The 18,486-nt window shown below is 43.2% G+C and overlaps 2 protein-coding genes across 6 annotated transcripts; both read right to left on the reverse strand.

Annotated features, from left to right (window-relative positions):
• Positions 1-7,497, reverse strand: LOC310853291 (peroxisomal succinyl-coenzyme A thioesterase-like). 3 transcript variants are annotated; one of them, XM_083757571.1, is made up of 11 exons: positions 6,942-7,266; positions 5,187-5,286; positions 4,516-4,706; positions 3,676-3,842; positions 2,553-2,672; positions 2,381-2,463; positions 1,899-1,992; positions 1,586-1,666; positions 877-1,018; positions 142-280; positions 1-51 (listed from the first exon to the last, which is right to left on the reverse strand). In XM_083757571.1, the coding sequence occupies exons 1-10, from the start codon at positions 7,216-7,218 to the stop codon at positions 150-152; spliced, it is 1,386 nt and encodes a 461-aa protein (XP_083613697.1). In that variant the 5' UTR covers positions 7,219-7,266; the 3' UTR covers positions 1-51; positions 142-149. The 3 variants fall into 3 exon arrangements, with proteins under 3 accessions (XP_083613697.1, XP_083613698.1, XP_083613696.1); XM_083757572.1 differs by adding an exon at positions 7,409-7,497 and having other exon boundaries at positions 44-280; positions 6,942-7,153; XM_083757570.1 differs by having other exon boundaries at positions 44-280.
• Positions 7,498-8,902: 1,405 nt separating this feature from the next.
• LOC310853292 (acyl-coenzyme A thioesterase 1-like) lies at positions 8,903-16,797 on the reverse strand. Of its 3 annotated transcripts, none has more exons than XM_083757573.1 (10): positions 16,318-16,797; positions 14,824-14,923; positions 14,523-14,713; positions 14,273-14,436; positions 13,906-14,025; positions 12,249-12,331; positions 11,748-11,841; positions 11,158-11,238; positions 9,871-10,012; positions 8,903-9,736 (listed from the first exon to the last, which is right to left on the reverse strand). In XM_083757573.1, exons 1-10 carry the CDS (start codon positions 16,592-16,594, stop codon positions 9,606-9,608), a joined length of 1,383 nt encoding a protein of 460 aa, XP_083613699.1. In that variant the 5' UTR covers positions 16,595-16,797; the 3' UTR covers positions 8,903-9,605. The 3 variants fall into 3 exon arrangements, with proteins under 3 accessions (XP_083613699.1, XP_083613700.1, XP_083613701.1); XM_083757574.1 differs by lacking the exon at positions 16,318-16,797 and adding an exon at positions 15,873-15,908; XM_083757575.1 differs by lacking the exon at positions 16,318-16,797 and adding an exon at positions 15,821-15,853.
• Positions 16,798-18,486: the final 1,689 nt, after the last annotated feature.

Below are 18,486 nucleotides of genomic sequence, written 5' to 3' on the forward strand. Positions count from 1 at the left end.
TGAGGGACAGACACAGGGCTGGGATACAGATGTGTGTGTGTGTGTGTGTGTCTTCACAGCTTGGACTGAGGGACAGACACAGGGCTGGGATACAGATGTCTTCACAGCTTGGACTGAGGGACAGACACAGGGCTGGGATACAGATGTCTTCACAGCTTGGACTGAGGGACAGACACAGGGCTGGGATACAGATGCTGTTGCAGAAACGCCAAGATCTTCTCCCAGGAGTCTTCCTGAGCGTCTGCATGAGGTTTGGTCTCTCCGCCCCACAGCATAATCACTGACAAACACATTAATTACACACTCGTTGATAAGTCGTAAACTAACGCACTCACTCACACACACTCAATTTACAGCTGCTGAATATGTGACACTGGTCCAACTTAAAAAACTAAGGCCTCTTTTACACGGCGACCATCTCCAGATAAAGTCCCGTTGCGTTCTCATTTTTCATTGAGGCTTTACACGAGAACGCACACTTTATTGAAAACGCTATAATGTCGCTAGGTGGTGGTAACGGGCTGCCAAATAGACCAGTCACCCACGTACAAGAAGAAGAACCCCTTCACGCAAACCCAGAGCATACATAAACGCTGCTCACAAGGCTTTTTAATTTTATTTACATCATGGTTTTACATTCACCATCGCTGAGGAGCAGCGCTTTGTAGGCGAGGAGGGAGGCTTGTTCAGGAACGTGGGCTGTGTGGCTCAAGGTGCCTGGGTCTGACTCGGGTCAGAGTATCAGGTCCGGTTTCCGAGTACTGAGTACTTGAGGGTGGTATCGGCCCGAGTAACCAATACCATTATCGGTATCAGAAGACTCTAGTCTTTAGTGCATAACTGTGGCCTTTTAAACATGCATGTATAGATCTTCACCTTTCTTCCGCGTGTCCTGCACTATGAAGTTGGTGGCTCGGAAGTGTGCCGTGTAGGGAGGCTCGATCAGGTGTCCAGCGCCGGGGTAGGTGAGGACGGTCAGCAGGTTCTCGTTGCCCGCTGCGCGCATCATGGTGGTTATCTGAGGAGGAAAAAAGGAAGTGGTCAGTTCCTACTCGGTCATTGTGGGATTGGAACTAAAAGAGTGGACACCGGAGCAGCACAGACATTTTAAGCGTTTTATTTAGGTGCTAGTTTAAGTGACTAACGTTTCGACCTAAAAGGTCTTCATCAGAGTCATGACTCTGATGAAGACCTACCGAAACGTCGGTAGACTCCTTTTGTTCTCAAGATGTGAGATGTGAGTGTTTGGGTGAACTCACATCCTCAGCAGACTAACTAAAAGAGATAATGTGAGTGTTTGGGGTGAACTCACATCCTCAGCAGACTAACTAAAAGAGATAATGTGTGAGTGTTTGGGGTGAACTCACATCCTCAGCAGACTAACTAAAAGAGATAATGTGTGAGTGTTTGGGGTGAACTCACATCCTCAGCAGACTAACTAAAAGAGATGTGTGAGAGTGTTTGGGGTGAACTCACATCCTCAGCAGACTAACTAAAAGAGATAATGTGTGAGTGTTTGGGGTGAACTCACATCCTCAGCAGACTAACTAAAAGAGATGTGTGAGAGTGTTTGGGGTGAACTCACATCCTCAGCTGACTCCACTGTGGCCCAGTTCTGATCGTCGTCACCGTTGACCAACAGCACTGGACACCGTATCCTCCCCACCTAACACAACATTCAACCAGGAAATCAGCAGTATTAGTATACATATCACTATATAGTATATATGCATAGTTTCATTATATAGATATTCCACTGTTACGTTCTTAGTTTACATATGATTCATGATAACTACTGTTTTTATGTATGTGATGTATTTTTGTTCTTGCTTAATGTAAATCGCTCTGGATTAAGAGCGTCTGCTTGAATGCCCTAAATTGTAAATCGATGTAATTACATCCACTTTCTGATTTGGGTCGGTGGGGATCGGTAGAATCAGGTCTCTCCAGATGAGGCGGTTCTGTTCATCCACTCTGGCCTTGTTCGCATTCCTGTAAAAGAAAACAATTACGTCTCATCATTTCTGCAATAAGGCTCTAAGAGTCTTCTTAATTTCTTTCAACCAAGGTTCATGTTTTAGGTTATTAGAGAAAGTAAAAGATGAGTGTTCATTTTTTTTCCCCATTTGCTGCTTTCTTTCGTTTTAGGGATTTTAGCTATTTTTGACAGGGGGGGGGGGGGGGGCGGGGGCATTCGAACATGGGGCTAAATAAAAAAAAATTACAAAATGTTACAGCGATTTCTTATATTATTATATTGTACACTATAGTGTTTATTTAATAACAACCTAAAACATGAAGATTGGTTGAAAAAAAACCTAAAGTTGTCCTTTAACAGAGTTAATTGCGGCGTCATGTTAGCAAGCAGCAGGAGACTTACTTGTTCATTTCCAGGAACGTGTCATATAGAGACTTGGTGACTGGATGGACGTGGCTGCCACTGATACAGACACAGCATCGAGGCTAGAACAACAATCATATTTATTATGCTTATTAATTATTACACCTTTTCTTTCACAGCAAGTTTGTGATCCAACAAATACTCTACTCACACTAATGAACTCGGAGGAGGCTGCCAAGGAGAGAGCCACGGAGGTGCCGAAGGAAAGGCCAAACAGCCCGACTCTGTCTTTGATCACCAGAGGATGCTCCTTGATGATGTCAAACGCCGTCTGCAAAGTCACCAGATAACGGTGGTTCCACCGGGCAAGAAAAGAAAACGTCCTGCATCAGATTTAGGGCTGCAACGATTCATCGTAATCTAATTGATTATTCAATTAGTTGTCAACTAATTTAGTAATCGATTAATCGAATCGGCAACTAATCACGAGTTTTTTGCAATTTATCATAGGTGATTTCCCACTAAACATCGTTTTTTTCCAGTGTTAAGTGTAACTAAACTATAGAGGAGTGAGCCATCTCTCTTCCCTTACAGTCTGATGATAGTTGCACAGTAGTGACTGCAAAGCAAAATATACTATACGGTTATAGTATCAAGAACAAAACATATGGCTTGAATATTTATTTTTAAATTACCTATTTGAGTTCAGAAGAGTACTGTTCCTTCTAGACTGACACAATTTGAATAGCAGCCTAATCAGCAGCTAATCAAATGCATTTTTGAATTAATTATATCTTTTAGGTTATTTTTATGTCTAAAATAACCTAAAATATATTTCTAAGGTGATAGCTAAATAAGTGTAATAATCCGATTCATCGATTAATCGTTGAAACAATCGGCAGATGAATCGATTATGAAAATTATTTAGTTGCAGCCCTAATTATATAATCTTGAAACGTGACACAAACGTACATCCACTGGGTGACAGGGGACTGGGAGACAGTTCAAAAAGCTGAACTTTGTACCCACAAAGCGCTTGCAGGTAATTAGACTTCGTGTTAAGCCCTAACCACACGCCAAAGGGTCACCATGTAACTTCTTGGGTCCAAAACGGTTGCAAGGAGTTAACGCTAAAAACCGTCTCGACCCTTTGGTGTGGTTTGGGCCATTTAATTCCATGCGTTTAATCACTAGGGTCAACATGCAACAAGACATATCACACCGCAGGGACAACGCTGAAACCGCCTTGACCCTTTGGTGTGGTTACAATTACACAAAGTCTGATAGTAAAGGATGAAGAGATGAGGGTGACTGACTAGTGACTACATACATACCTCAAAATAATTGAGCTCAACTGTTTGATTTGTTTTGACCTCCTCCATAGAGAGATACTCCAACGCCATAGAGACGAAACCATGGGACGCCAAGAGGGCCGAGCGGTACTCCACCAGTCCTCCACCCCCTCCCCACATATCCAGCACCCCAGGGAACGGTCCTGGACCTGAGAGATGGTAATAAACAGCAATAAAACTCACTGAATGTGTGATGAAATGAATTAAGAACAGAGTAATGATGTGTTTCACAGACTGTTCATATAGAGCGTGAATGAAGCAGAAGTGAATTCCCCGTTCATTTTTCATAGGCTTTTCAAAAAGTATTTATTTAAAGATGTTTACGCCGCAGACAAAGCCAAAGCAAAGTTACTATATTTACCCAGGGTAACTGGACTAAGCTCAAGAACTTGTTTACAGCCAGGCCCTGCTCATAGAACATTTCATGGTAGGGGTTCAATGCCTTGCTCAAGGGCACTTCAGCGGTGGTAATTTCTTATGTGCCGGTCCGGGGATACGAACTAGCGACCTTCCGATATCAAGACCGCTCCGCAAACCGTTCGGCCACCGCCAACTCTTGTTGTGACAAATCATGACAATGAACACAACATTTTGGGCTGAACAAATAATTACAAAGAAGAAAAACAACAAAAAGTGTTGTATAACCAGCTGTTTTCTTTCTAATTATTTGTTCGGCCCGGAATTTGTCACAACTCGAGTTGGCTTTGTACGAGGCTTAGAAGGTCTTTAAATAAATACTTTTTTAAATGTCTATGAGGAAAATGAACGGGGAATCATTTCCTGGGCCCTGGTGGTAGGGGGCGGGACTGCGACGCTCTGTACCTGGAGGTAAGAACAGCGTCCCTCTGACTCCTCTCTCTCGGATGTCTATCCTCTGGACACCTGGTGCCATGTAGGATCTCTCTGTGAGCACCGAGGCCATGGGAGGCTGCTCCCTGAAGCCCTCCACAACATGGCCTTTGTACATGGAGATGAGCAGCGTCATGGGGGTGCGGACGTCCAACTTCCTCAACCTGGGAGAAGAAAGGGAAGAAGAAACAAGGAGGAGAGACGGGCTCTGTTTGAATACCAGAACTGATGATATGCACATGGATATACACACAGAAGAAAGGGAAGACAAGGAGGAGAGACAGACTGTTTGAATACCAGAACAGAACCAGGTTGCTTTACTGATAACGAGTGCTTCCAAACTCTTAATACTTAGAAAATAATCATCTGCAAGGAATTTCTTGACGGGAAGTAACTCTGTCTACGGTTGATTTTTATGAAACAAACACTTTGCAGATAGAAAGAGAATAATTCAAGCTTTCCGTACAGCTGCAATGTCGGTGAGTTTGATGTTGTTTAATACAATTAAATAGGACTTTTTCTGTTTGGATGAATGGGCTGTCTATGGGAAGTTGCACCTAGGTAGCATCTTGCTGGCAAGATGGCAGCCGTGTGCATATCGTCAATGAGCAAACTAAAGTATGACGATGCAAATAAGTCTTCACCTGAGGCCAGTTCGACTCCCAGGGACAGGACGCATACTCCACAGCAAACCCATGGGCTCCTTTCCTGTGTATGTTCCTCCAACACTGGCATCGTCGGAGACTACACATGGAAACAAAATGTGACTTCTTCATCATGGAATTCTGGATCACTCAGCAATGTCGTTACACCTGCATCTCCACTAGCTAAAGAGTGCTGCGTTGCGCCCCGAAAATAGCTGCTCTACAAGCTCTCAACGCGTCGTAGCGCGACGCGTTGCAAAGCAAAGCAAAGTAAAGTTCTTTGTTTACCCAGGGAAGTGGACTAAGCTCGAGATGCTTGTTTACAGCCAGGCCCTGCTCATAGAACATTTCATGGTAGGGGTTCAATGCCTTGCTCAAGGGCACTTCAACGGTGGTAATTTTAACGTGCCGGTCCGGGGATTCGAACTGGTGACCTTCCGGTATCAAGACCGCTCCGCAAACCGTTCGGCCACCGCTGCAAGCCTCCAGAGCTGACAGTTATTTATACACTACAAGGGTGCCCTGTAGCCTGGGTAAACCCACTCCCCCTGCTGGTCAACATTCTGCGGCTAGGTGCCCTGGGCCAACAAGTTACAACTAGAAACCTGAAAAACTAGAAGGAAAAAAACAAACATACATGTTGATGTCATGAGTTGATCCTGATGAACAAGGCCCATGCAGGCCGAAACGCGTTGGTCGTGTTTTTAACCCTTGCTTTTAATATTTAAGTAATTAATGAAATAAATGATTTTTTTTCTTCTACTTCAACTGGACAGAGCTGCCTTGGACCCTCTTTTAAGTTCGCCACCTTATATCTCCTTCCACAGTGACATTGACTCAAGGTATAGAACTTTTTAAGAACTCTTGTGCTATGCTGATGTCATCATTCGTCATACCCAGACAACTGCTAAATCTACAGTTAAAATCAGTTTAACTGATTTTCATATGAAACATATTTTTTAAAGACACTGAAATTGTTGTCTAGATATGGACCAGTGGTATGTAAATACATATCTTAAGTTGCTCTACCTTTAAAGGACCACTTCACCACTTTTCAACCTATCTTCATATAATAGGTCCTCACCAATAATCATGATAAAATGGCACGATTTCTTTCTACTCAGTCTGTCTCATAGGAGGGCTGTGGGCAGTTTAGAAACCGTCTTCCAGTGACATCATCATTAGGCAGATTATTTTTTTAAACGAGATTTCTTTACAAAAAAGTTTAGATTTTCATTATCGTGATTGCTTCCATTTTCGCATTGCAACTTTTCAGGACTAGAAATCCTGCAGTTTTTATTAGCTTGTATTCCCCATCGATGATGTCACTGGAAGACGGTTTCTGAACTGCCCACAGCCCTCCTATGAGACACAGACCGAGTAGAAAGAAATTGCGCCATTTTTTCCATGATTATTAGTGAGGACCTCTTATAATGAAGATAGGTTGAAAAGTGGTGAAGTGGTCCTTTAAGGCATTTGATTTATATTATTTTCATTTTTTTTATTTTATTTTTTTTAACTTGCCAGACCAGCAAAGCTAGTGTCTATTGGTCGTGGGCACCGACAGAGCCCCAGTCATCACTGACATAGTGACCATAAGTCTTACCCACCAGCCACAGAGCACTGGTCATCGCTGACAGTGACCATAAGTCTTACCCACCAGCCACAGAGCCCTGGTCATCGCTGACATAGTGGCCATAAGTCTTACCCACCAGCCACAGAGCCCTGGTCATAGTGACCATAAGTCTTACCCACCAGCCACAGTGCCCTGGTCATCGCTGACATAGTGACCATAAGCCTCCCAGTAGTCCTTGTCCTCGGAGTGGTGAAGGGAATGGAGCGTGACTGCAGTCCGCGGCGGAACATTCTTCACCAGCACCCTGAACTTCTCGTCCACCAGAGCCCGCGTGGGGAGAACGGACAGGATGGGAAACACACTCCCGGTCATCATCATAGTGGACGACCGCCTACGGGGAGACACCACACCTCTGCACTGAGCCGCGATTATACTCAACGCGACACGGCTGTGCATGTTATTAACATAAACATAAAGTTAAACGTCAAGTCTCAAGGTCGGTATTTTCACGTCACTGATCAGGCGGCAGGCTATTTCTATTTATTCAAGAAGGAATAAACTATCACTATCGGAAATAAACAATGTGCACAACGTTAACGAAGCGCATACGTTCTAATAGTTATAGTCCAGTTTCCATTGCTTGTACCTTTCTGTAGACAGTCCCACTTGTAGAGTTTATAACGACGGTAGTTGTCAGTCGACATTCCGGTCTTTCTGCACACAGTCAGCTCAGACACACACCGGAACTAACCGGGTCCGGGTCGATGAGTCTCCTTCAAAATAAAACCTCAAGCAGTGGTTCTCAACCAGTGGTCCGGGGACCACCAGTGGTCCTTGAGGGGTTTCCAGGTGGTCCCCAGCATAAATGATGGAGGGGTGGCAAACCAAATGGACCGTTATTATAGATCTTTAACTCTAAAATGAAACCAAATGGACCCTTATATTTGGTTTTAATGTTATGCCCTCAAGAGTTAAATTATTGTTAAACATCTGTATTCTTGTCAGATGTGCTGCTTCATGTCCCCAATAAAAAACATCTGCATTACGATTACAATATTAGAGAATGTAGAAGAATTGTTATTTTGATAAATGTTTGCCTGTTTGTTATGTTATCACTCACACACAAGAGACATAACTGATATTTTATTCATAAAATTCATTCATAGCCACTTGACATACATCATCTCAGTGTCACTCAGATGCAGTGTTTTTGGCAGCAAATTTTGATTTTTGTTTTAGTCAGTCTCTTGAATAGTTTTCATGTAGTGTTAGTCACATTTTAGTCACCTGTTAGTCTAGTTTTAGTCGACTAAATGTCATAAGATTTTAGTCAACTATATCTACAGTTGATTTAGTCGAACAAAATGTATTTTGGGGGGCACACTGCGACACGTTGTGGACTTGTTGATCGGCTATTTTCAGCATGCAACTAATTGTAAAATGACTTAAAGTGGATCTCTTGTCCACTAGTCCCTTCCTAACATTTTGGTCTAATTTGTATTTGTTGACGAAATTGTCAATATATTTAGTCATCATAGCTTAGTTTTCATTTAGTTTCCATTTAGTTTTCGTCAGTGGAAAAAGGTAGCCGACGATTTCTTTTCGCCTTAGGATTAGTGAAATTCTGTTTCTTGGAATCCCTTAAAGGACCACTTCACCACTTTTCAACCTATCTTCATATAATAGGTCCTCACTAATAATCATGTCTGATACTCTGTCTGTGTCTCATAGGAGGGCTGTGGGCAGTTCAGAAACCGTCCTCCAGTGACATCATCGATGGGGAATACAAGCTAATAGAAACGGCAGGCTTTCTAGTCCTGAAAAGTAGCAATGCGAAAATGGAAGCCGTCGTTCTCACGATAATGGAAATCTAAACATTTTTGTAAAAAAATCTTGTTTAAAAAAAAGTCTGCCTAATGATGATGTCACTGGAAGACACAGCCCTCCTATGAGACACAGACTGAGTAGGAAAGATTATTAGTGAGGACCTATTATATGAAGATAGGTTGAAAAGTGTTGAAGTGGTCCTTTAAATGTCCTATAGCTCATATATCTTACCACATCAGAATATCTCTCACCAAATACAAGTACATCACTCTTTAAATCAAATAATAGCATACATAATAATTGGCACATGATATAAAGAAACAATCCCTTTTAATCACGGCATTGACATTTTCAATCAAATAATTGCATACATTACTGTCAAATGAGATTGTACTGCCCCGGGGCTTTGAGTGACATTTCTCATCACTGAAGAATAATATTTTACAACTGTGGCTTTAGGCCTGAAAGACAAGCCTCTCATTGAAGGAGATGTTAGTCATAAATAATACATTTTACATTCAAACCTACAGTACGGTACAGTAGAGGCCCTTCGTGGTTTCCCCTATGATTAATGATACAGTATAGGTTAACATGGCTGACTTAGTGGCGCGTGCGCGTGCGCGCGCGCGCGCGCGTGTGTGTGTGTGTCTTCACAGCTTGGACTGAGGGACAGACACAGGGCTGGGATACAGATGTGTGTGTGTGTGTGTGTGTGTGTGTGTGTGTGTGTGTGTGTGTGTGTGTGTGTGTCTTTACAGCTTGGACTGAGGGACAGACACAGGGCTGGGATACAGATGTCTTCACAGCTTGGACTGAGGGACAGACACAGGGCTGGGATACAGATGTGTGTGTGTGTGTGTGTGTGTGTGTCTTCACAGCTTGGACTGAGGGACAGACACAGGGCTGGGATACAGATGTCTTCACAGCTTGGACTGAGGGACAGACACAGGGCTGGGATACAGATGTCTTCACAGCTTGGACTGAGGGACAGACACAGGACTGGGATACAGATGTCTTCACAGCTTGGACTGAGGGACAGACACAGGGCTGGGATACAGATGCTGTTGCAGAAACGCCAAGATCTTCTCCCAGGAGTCTTCCTGAGCGTCTGCATGAGGTTTGGTCTCTCCGCCCCACAGCATAATCACTGCCAAACACATACAGTAAATACACACTCGTTAACCCATTTAGACCTAAGTTCGATTCTACAAAAAGTGTCTTTGTGTGTGTGGATATTTATGGGTGTTCAAAACGTTATGTTCATGTCGTGTAGATCGTCACCCTTGTTACGCGTGCCCTGTATTATGAAGTTGCTGGCTACGAAGTGCGGCGTGTAGGGCGGCTCGATCAGGTGTCCAGCGCCGGGGTAGGTGAGGACGGTCAGAAGGTGCTCATTGCCCGCTGCGCGCATCATGGTGGTTATCTGAGGAGGAAAAGGAAGTGATGTCAGTTCCTACTCGGTCATTGTGGGATGGAACTAAAAGACAGCGGATTCGTCCCGTTATCACTGTATTAAATATACTAAATCAACCGTTATCAGGACGTTGGAATTATGGCTAATATGGCCATACTGGCATTGTGGTGTTTGGCTGTGTTCATGCAGGGTGGTGCAGACACAGCCTGGTCAACGACTCCCCCTGCTGGACGTGTCATTTCCAACTCTATTGTCGGGGCATGGAAACTATAGGGGCTACTAAGATTTACTATTCTCTGCCTATCGGGACGTAACTCGGACGGCGCTGAGTCGGGTCTGGTGGCCGTCACAACGCTCGGCGACTCGCTAGGCTAGCACCTCGCTCTGCGGTGCCTCACGTGCCGCAAGGCCACCAGAGACTCGTACGTCGCGCCTCCATCAGTGACACAAAAAGCAAACACTCCCATAGTTTCAGTCCGGATATGTTGATTATCACATACTGGGGGCATTTCTAAATGTGCTGATTACAAACATTCTCTTGATTATCGGGTGATAACATCCGAAGCGGGTGCTAAAAGAGATGTGTGTGAGAGTGTTTGGGTGAACTCACATCCTCAGCAGACTAACTAAAAGAGATAATGTGAGAGTGTTTAGGGTGAACTCACATCCTCAACAGACTAACTAAAAGAGATAATGTGAGTGTGTTTGGGGTGAACTCACATCCTCAGCAGACTAACTAAAAGAGATGTGTGAGGGTGTTTGGGGTGAACTCACATCCTCAGCAGACTAACTAAAAGAGATGTGTGAGAGTGTTTGGGGTGAACTCACATCCTCAGCAGACTAACTAAAAGAGATAATGTGTGAGTGTTTGGGGTGAACTCACATCCTCAGCAGACTAACTAAAAGAGATGTGTGAGAGTGTTTGGGGTGAACTCACATCCTCAGCAGACTAACTAAAAGAGATAATGTGTGAGTGTTTGGGGTGAACTCACATCCTCAGCAGACTAACTAAAAGAGATGTGTGAGAGTGTTTGGGGTGAACTCACATCCTCAGCTGACTAACTAAAAGAGATGTGTGAGAGTGTTTGGGGTGAACTCACATCCTCAGCAGACTAACTAAAAGAGATGTGTGAGAGTGTTTGGGGTGAACTCACATCCTCAGCTGACTCCACTGTGGCCCAGTTCTGATCGTCGTCAGCGTTGACCAACAGCACTGGACACCGTATCCTCCCCACCTAACACAACATTCAACCACGGATAAAAAAACGGAAACTTTGGACTTAACTCTGTGGTGCCTTAAACCCGAAAAGTTTTCTATGTCAGTCGTTCTCTACTATTTCATATGAAGAGACCCCCAGAATTATCTGTATTTGGCCGTAGACCCCCATCTGAAAATATGTTGTTTCAGGGACACCCCCCCCCCCCCCCCCCAGAAACAAGCATAGATTTGAGTTGAAAAAAACTTTCGTTCTGAAAGAATATATATTCAGATTTGTGCCACATTTTCACTATTTTTCAAAAATAGATCTAAATATATCTGCTATTTGTCAATAGATAAAGTTTAAAAATAATGGTTAAAACACTAAAAGGGGTTCCCGGCCAGAATGGGTTAAAAATACAAAATGACTATACTTTTGTGTCAGGGCTGGTAGATGAGTTGAACTGTTTTACACTTTGGTTTCATTATCAATTTGTGGTAATTATGCAGAATTATAATAAGCTATACGGTACGGTATGTACTTACATCTACTTTCAGATCGAGGTCAGTTGGGATTGGTAGGATCAAGTCTCTCTGGATTACACGATTCTGCTCATCAAATCTTATCTTGTGCTCATTCCTGACAAGGCAAGGACATGCGTACATCTCAACATTACTGCAGAGTAATGCAAGTCAGGGTCTTATTAACCCATTTAGGCCCGACGTCAAAATTACAAAAATACCTATGTTTCTGTATCAGTGGTGCTCAATATTGACCCCAAACATTATATGTAATTGGCCTCCGACCCCCATCTGAAAATATGTTGTTCCAGGGGACCCCTCAGAAGCAAAGATTTTAGTTAAAACGTTAAAAATATATATATTCCAAATTTGCGCCAACATTTTCACGGTTTTTCAAAAATAGCAGACCTACAAGCTCGTAGATCTGCTATTTTTCAATAGCTAAATCATAACATGTTTAAAATGGGTTAAGAAGGTATACACACCCTGTATTGTATGCATGTTAGCATGAAGCAAGATACTTACCTCTTTATCTCAGCAAACACCTCAAATAGGGACTTGTTGACTGGATGGACGTGGCTGCCACTGATGCAAACACAGCAACGAGGCTAGAACACAATAATATGTATTATGGGAAATTAATGTGCCGTACAAGCGAACACTGCATGCCTAGGCTCTCATGCCTGCTGTTGTGATTTAGCTGCACCATGACATGATGATTGTCTAGTGTCTACTACTGTATCAGAGGGACTGACTGTACGTACAGTATGATATGATATGCAAGCGTGTTCCTGGTCATTCTGTTCTTATCACAGTTTTTATAATCTACTAGAGGACGTCATAGATCTACTGTCCTACTGTATATATTACTCTGTGTGTGTAATAAACTTCAGAATGCATGGTAAACATATCACTGATGTGTTAGCATGTGAGATGGTCGCCCTTAAATATCATTACACCTGCTGCATGATGCAAAACTATTTAGAAGTACAAAGATAACACAGTAGGTAAATGGCGCCAAAATAGCACCAAAACAACTGGTAAAGGGAACATGCGGTGGCTCAGGGGTAGATTGCCTGGATGGTAACCGTAAGGTTGCTAGTTCAAAGCCGGGCTCCCCCAGAGTTACTGTCGAAGTGTCCTTGAGCAAGACACTGAACCCCTAATTGCTCCCGATGTGCTGGTTGGTGCCTTGCATGGTTTCCGTTGCCATCGGTGTATGAATGTGTGTGTGAAATGGGTGAATGGGTGAATGTAATGCACAATCTCTGTAAAGCGCCTTGGATAAAGGCGCTATATAAATGCACCATTTAACATTTAACTTTAATTTAACACCTTTTTTCATCCATACAATGGTCCTCAGTGTGATGGTCACTAATAGGACGGTACCATTGATGATGGATCTTATTGTGCCAATGTTCCAGATATAAAGGCTGCAGTTTCTTTAAAATCCTTGCCAGAGATGAGCTGAGGTTAAATCTAACCTGTGGAACGACAATTATACTCATTAAAAATAACAATACTGCAAATAAGTCTAAACCCACCTTTAGATTGCATTCAATCTGTCAAGTTGGCATGGGACACCTTCCATATTAGTGTGAAGAATTTCAAGTTTATAAGTGCAACATCCTTGGTTTATGATTCTCAAAAAAAGAATGTTTTTTGTCAAAGGTTAACCGCATCAGTCACAGCACGTTTGTGATCCATGCAACAAACGACACTGTTTTCTTATAAATGATTGGCAGCCAGGCTACGAAAAGGTTACGTAAAAGTTGTTTCCCTTTGCTTTTGACATCAGTGTTTTTGGCAGCACATTTTAGTTTTAGTCAGTCTCTTGAATAGTTTTCATTTAGTTTTAGTCACCTGGAATGTTTGTGTTATTTTTCCCTTGCTGAGAATAGACGATCTACAAGCCCACAACGCGTCGCAACTAATTGTAAAATGACTTATACTGGATCTCTTTCCACTAGTCCCTTCCTAACATGTAGGTCTAGTTTTTATTTGTTTTTAATTGTCAGTATATTTAGTCTTAATTTTAGTCACCATAGTTTAGTTTTAATTTAGTTTCCATTTAGTTTTCGTCTTGGTTTTATTCGACGAAAACAACACTCCTTGACCTGTCAAAGTATTTATGTGAAACTGCTGTCACCGTGACTGTAAACCGTGACGACCAAATACTCACACTAACGACCTCGGAGTGACCTGCCAAGGAGAGAGCCACGGAGGTGCCGAAGGAAAGACCAAACAGCCCGACTCTGTCTTTGATCACCAGAGGATGCTCCTTGATGATGTCAAACGCCGTCTGCAAAGTCACCAGATAACGGTGGTTCCACCGGGCAAGAAAAGAAAACGTCCTGCATCAGATTATATAATCTCCAGTCCAAACGTGACACAAACGTAGGTACATCTCCACTGGGTGACAGTTCAAAATACTGGACTTTGTACCCACAAAGCGCTCGCAGGTAATTAGTCGTGTTACAAGAATACACAACGTCTGAGAGGAGAGGATGACGTAGAGATGAGGGTGACTGAGTAGTGACTATACATACCTCAAAGTAGTTGAACTCAACATCTGCTGTTCTGAGCTTGTCAACAGAGAGATACTCCAACGCCATAGAGACGAAACCATGGGACGCCAAGAGGGCAGAGCGGTACTCCACCAGTCCTCCACCCCCTCCCCACATATCCAGCACCCCAGGGAACGGTCCTGGACCTGAGAGATGGTAATAAACAGCAATAAAACTCTCTGAATGTGTGATGAAAGAACAGAGTAATGCGTTTCACAGACTGCTGCTGTACCTGGAGGTAAGAACAGCGTCCCTCTGACTCCTCTCTCTCGGATGTCGATCCTCTGGACACCTGGTGCCATGTAGGATCTCTCTGTGAGCACCGAGGCCATGGGAGGCTGCTCCCTGAAGCCCTCCACAACATGGCCTTTGTACATGGAGATGAGCAGCGTCATGGGGGTGCGGACGTCCAACTTCCTCAACCTGGGAGAAGAAAGGGAAGAAGAGACAAGGAGGAGAGACGTGCTCTGTTTGAATACCAGAATGAGCAAACTAAAGTATGACGATGCAAATCAGTCTTAGTGAGTCTTCACCTGAGGCCAGTTCGACTCCCAGGGACAGGCCGCATACTCCACAGCAAACCCATGGGCTCCTTTCCTGTGTATGTTCCTCCAACACTGGCATCGTCGGAGACTGTACAAATGTAAACACAATGTGACTCGCAACAACAGCCTTTTTGTAATTTATGCTGTCGAGCACGAAAGCATATATTACGACATTACATATTGTATTAAAAGAAAAACAGATAGAAAAGGCTACTCTGCATGCAGAACTATAGCTTAGTTTACTGATTTGAAGGAATAGGAAAAAAAAAACTAAAATAAATAATAATCCAATATCCTGTGTGCATGCCCCCAGGGCCTCAATCATAGATAGATAGATAGATAGATAGATAGATAGATCGATAGATACTTTATTGATCCCCGAGGGGAGATTCAGATGGTCCCACAGCTCATACAATAAGGTTAAAAATACAGCACAAAAAGGGGGGGCACAGGTTAAAAAGAAAGACAAATATATTTAAAAACTATATTATGAACAAAAACAGCATGGTTGTTTTTCACCACCTGTGCGCAACCTAACACACACACACACGCACATATTAACTGTATATATATATGATTTTGGGTGTGCCAATACAGTACAGTGATAGTACAGTAGAGGGTACAGTAGAGGGACCGGCACACGGTCGGTAAGTCTGTCATTTCTCAACCGTTTCGGACGCGGGGCGGCTGGCCGGAACCGGCCCGGCCTCGTGGGTGCGTTCCTGGGGGTCTGGAACCCCCCTTCCCGGGAACCCCCAAACGGAGTTGCACCACTCACTTCACACGGGTGTGATTTGTTTACATTTAAATGCCAAACCATCAAAGCATGTTGTGGGCACGTTGTATCAGGGAGAACAACCCAAAATACTAAGTCTTCCAGTTCAATTCATTTACATTCAATTCAATATATAGGAGCTTTATTGGTATGAAAAAACGTAAATGGGCCCCGGACATCACTGACATAGTGACCATAAGTCTTACCCACCAGCCACAGAGCCCTGGTCATCGCTGACATAGTGACCATAAGTCTTACCCACCAGCCACAGTGCCCTGGTCATCGCTGACATAGTGACCATAAGTCTTACCCACCAGCCACAGTGCCCTGGTCATCGCTGACATAGTGACCATAAGTCTAACCCACCAGCCACAGTGCCCTGGTCACATAGTGACCATAAGTCTTACCCACCAGCCACAGAGCCCTGGTCATATAGTGACCATAAGTCTTACCCACCAGCCACAGTGCCCTGGTCATCGCTGACATAGTGACCATAAGTCTAACCCACCAGCCACAGTGCCCTGGTCATAGTGACCATAAGTCTTACCCACCAGCCACAGAGCCCTGGTCATCGCTGACATAGTGACCATAAGTCTTACCCATCAGCCACAGAGCCCTGGTCATCGCTGACATAGTGACCATAAGTCTTACCCACCAGCCACAGTGCCCTGGTCATCACTGACATAGTGACCATAAGTCTTACCCACCAGCCACAGTGCCCTGGTCATCGCTGACATAGTGACCATAAGCCTCCCAGTAGTCCTTGTCCTCGGAGTGGTGAAGGGAATGGAGCGTGACTGCAGTCCGCGGCGGAACATTCTTCACCAGCACCCTGAACTTCTCGTCCACCAGAGCCCGCGTGGGGAGAACGGACAGGATGGGAAACACACTCCCGGTCATCATCATAGTGGACGACCGCCTACGGGGAGACACCACACCTCTGCACTGAGCCGCGATTATACTCAACGCGACACGGCTGTGCATGTTCTTATCGCTTCCAAACTGTCAAACCGTTATGACATGTTAAAGTCCCAAGGTCGATTTTTTGACATTTATATTTAATATAGCCAAAGTTCTAGAATAACGCTCTAAGTCAACTATCGGGAATTGATATGTGCATAAAAGTTACCGCGTTCTCTAAATAACTTTTTCTGTTCTGAGAATACTTTTCTTGTCTTAATCCTGCAGTAAGCACTTGTGGGAGTGAGTATTAAAAAGAGAAACAAACTAACATTCCGCGGGACCTACAGTCACATGATCAGGATAATACGTCCGTTGGGTTCCTTCAAAGTAAAGGTTTCAGGATTGGGAATAACGTCCCTGAACGTTCCTTCGGTGGCCACCAGAGGTCGCTGTTAGACTGCAGTCAGTGCTGCAAACATGAGGCGGCGTCATAGTTGCATGGCGGCGTACAAACAATTTACAATTTGGGTATTTATTTAGCAGATGCTCTTAATTCAGAGCGACTTTTTACAGTATAAAACAAGGAAAAAACACGAGGTAATATATGGCCCTACACCCAATGCGCATTATAGTAATCTATAAGATTAGATGCTATCACAATCAGTCTGGTGTAAGACGATGGCCTCAATGTTTGTTTAATGTTTGTTTAAAGACTAAACATATCTCTATTCTCTATCTGTACATTGTGTTGTTTCAAGTCATGTTTATTTTTTTTAAACATCATTGCATAACCATATGAATTATGATGTTTAATTACATTTTGAGACACAAGAGGGCCACTCTATTAAAAAAACAACAAACAAATAATCAACTTATCAAACAACGCTAAAAAAAGTTTCTATTACTTCTGGTAAAGCTTGTAGACTATACGCTCTCGGGAGGAACGACATCTGGTGCCTTTTTGTGTATGCTTATTGTGCTTATACAGTAGCAAGCACAGCTGTAGCTCTGCGCCAAGACTATTATTTTACACTTTGTTGTTTTGATAGGTTATTGTTGTTGGCGAGGCCATCAGGTGGAAGACTTGAACCCACAGATTACAGATATGCTCCTGCATGATATCCCCCTTTCCTATAGTTTCCAGTAGCAAAAAGTAAGTGTTGGAGCCAAAATGCGTTTTGTTTATTTTGTTTTATTTATTTAAACGAATTAATGGTGAGTATATATATAAGTAACGTGTCCTTGTTATATCATGACGTCATGGCAAGCGGTCAGTCAGAATGGTGGGTGGTTGTCATGGAAACCCTTATTACCTGTCACTGATGGCACTCAGGTGCGACAGGGGAAGACAACACAGTTTTTGACCGTGCGTGGTCGATGGTTCAGTTTGTTTGTTTGTAAAGTTTACAGTTTATTTAAAGTTTGAATACTACTGCTCCGAATATGGATGTTCTCAATAAATGGATTGACATATCTAAAAGATGAGATTCAAGCTATTGAATTAATCACGGCACGCGTCAAACTAAAGTTCAACCCATGCCCTGCTGTTTAGCCTATAGATGATAGTATAGAAGTAGCCTACAGGCTTCACAGTAAGCATTCCGTTCTGTCTTTTTCTTTTTCTTCCTACCCTCAAATGTATTTACTGAACTGCACAGGAAGCATCAAAACCATTTTAACTCTTAACACACACACACACACACACACACACACACACACACACACACACACGCACACCAGTGTTGTTTTCGTCAACTAAAACTATGACAAAACATTTTCGTCGACTACCTTTTTTCACTGACAAACTAAATGGAAACTAAATAAACTATGATGACTAAAACTGAGACTAAATATAGTGACAATTTCGTCAACAAATAAAAACTAGACTAAAATGTTAGGAGGGGACTAGTGGACAAGAGATCCAGTATAAGTCATATTACTTGGTTGCATGCTGAAAATAGCAGATCTACAAG

The sequence above is a fragment of the Protomyctophum parallelum genome (assembly GCF_964188405.1).
Source record: "Protomyctophum parallelum genome assembly, chromosome: 22".
NCBI lineage: Eukaryota > Metazoa > Chordata > Actinopteri > Myctophiformes > Myctophidae > Protomyctophum > Protomyctophum parallelum.

Coding starts and splice junctions, on each gene's coding strand:
- LOC310853291 (XM_083757571.1), bottom strand. CDS start 7,218: ATGCACAGCCGTGTCGCGTTGAGTATAATCGCGGCTCAGTGCAGAGGT. Junction 5,287..6,941: donor TGACCAGGGCACTGTGGCTG/GTGGGTAAGACT, acceptor TTCCATGTGTAG/TCTCCGACGATGCCAGTGTT. Junction 4,707..5,186: donor GGGAGTCGAACTGGCCTCAG/GTGAAGACTTAT, acceptor TTCTTCTCCCAG/GTTGAGGAAGTTGGACGTCC.
- LOC310853292 (XM_083757573.1), bottom strand. CDS start 16,594: ATGCACAGCCGTGTCGCGTTGAGTATAATCGCGGCTCAGTGCAGAGGT. Junction 14,924..16,317: donor TGACCAGGGCACTGTGGCTG/GTGGGTAAGACT, acceptor ACATTTGTACAG/TCTCCGACGATGCCAGTGTT. Junction 14,026..14,272: donor TTGAGTTCAACTACTTTGAG/GTATGTATAGTC, acceptor GTGACTTTGCAG/ACGGCGTTTGACATCATCAA.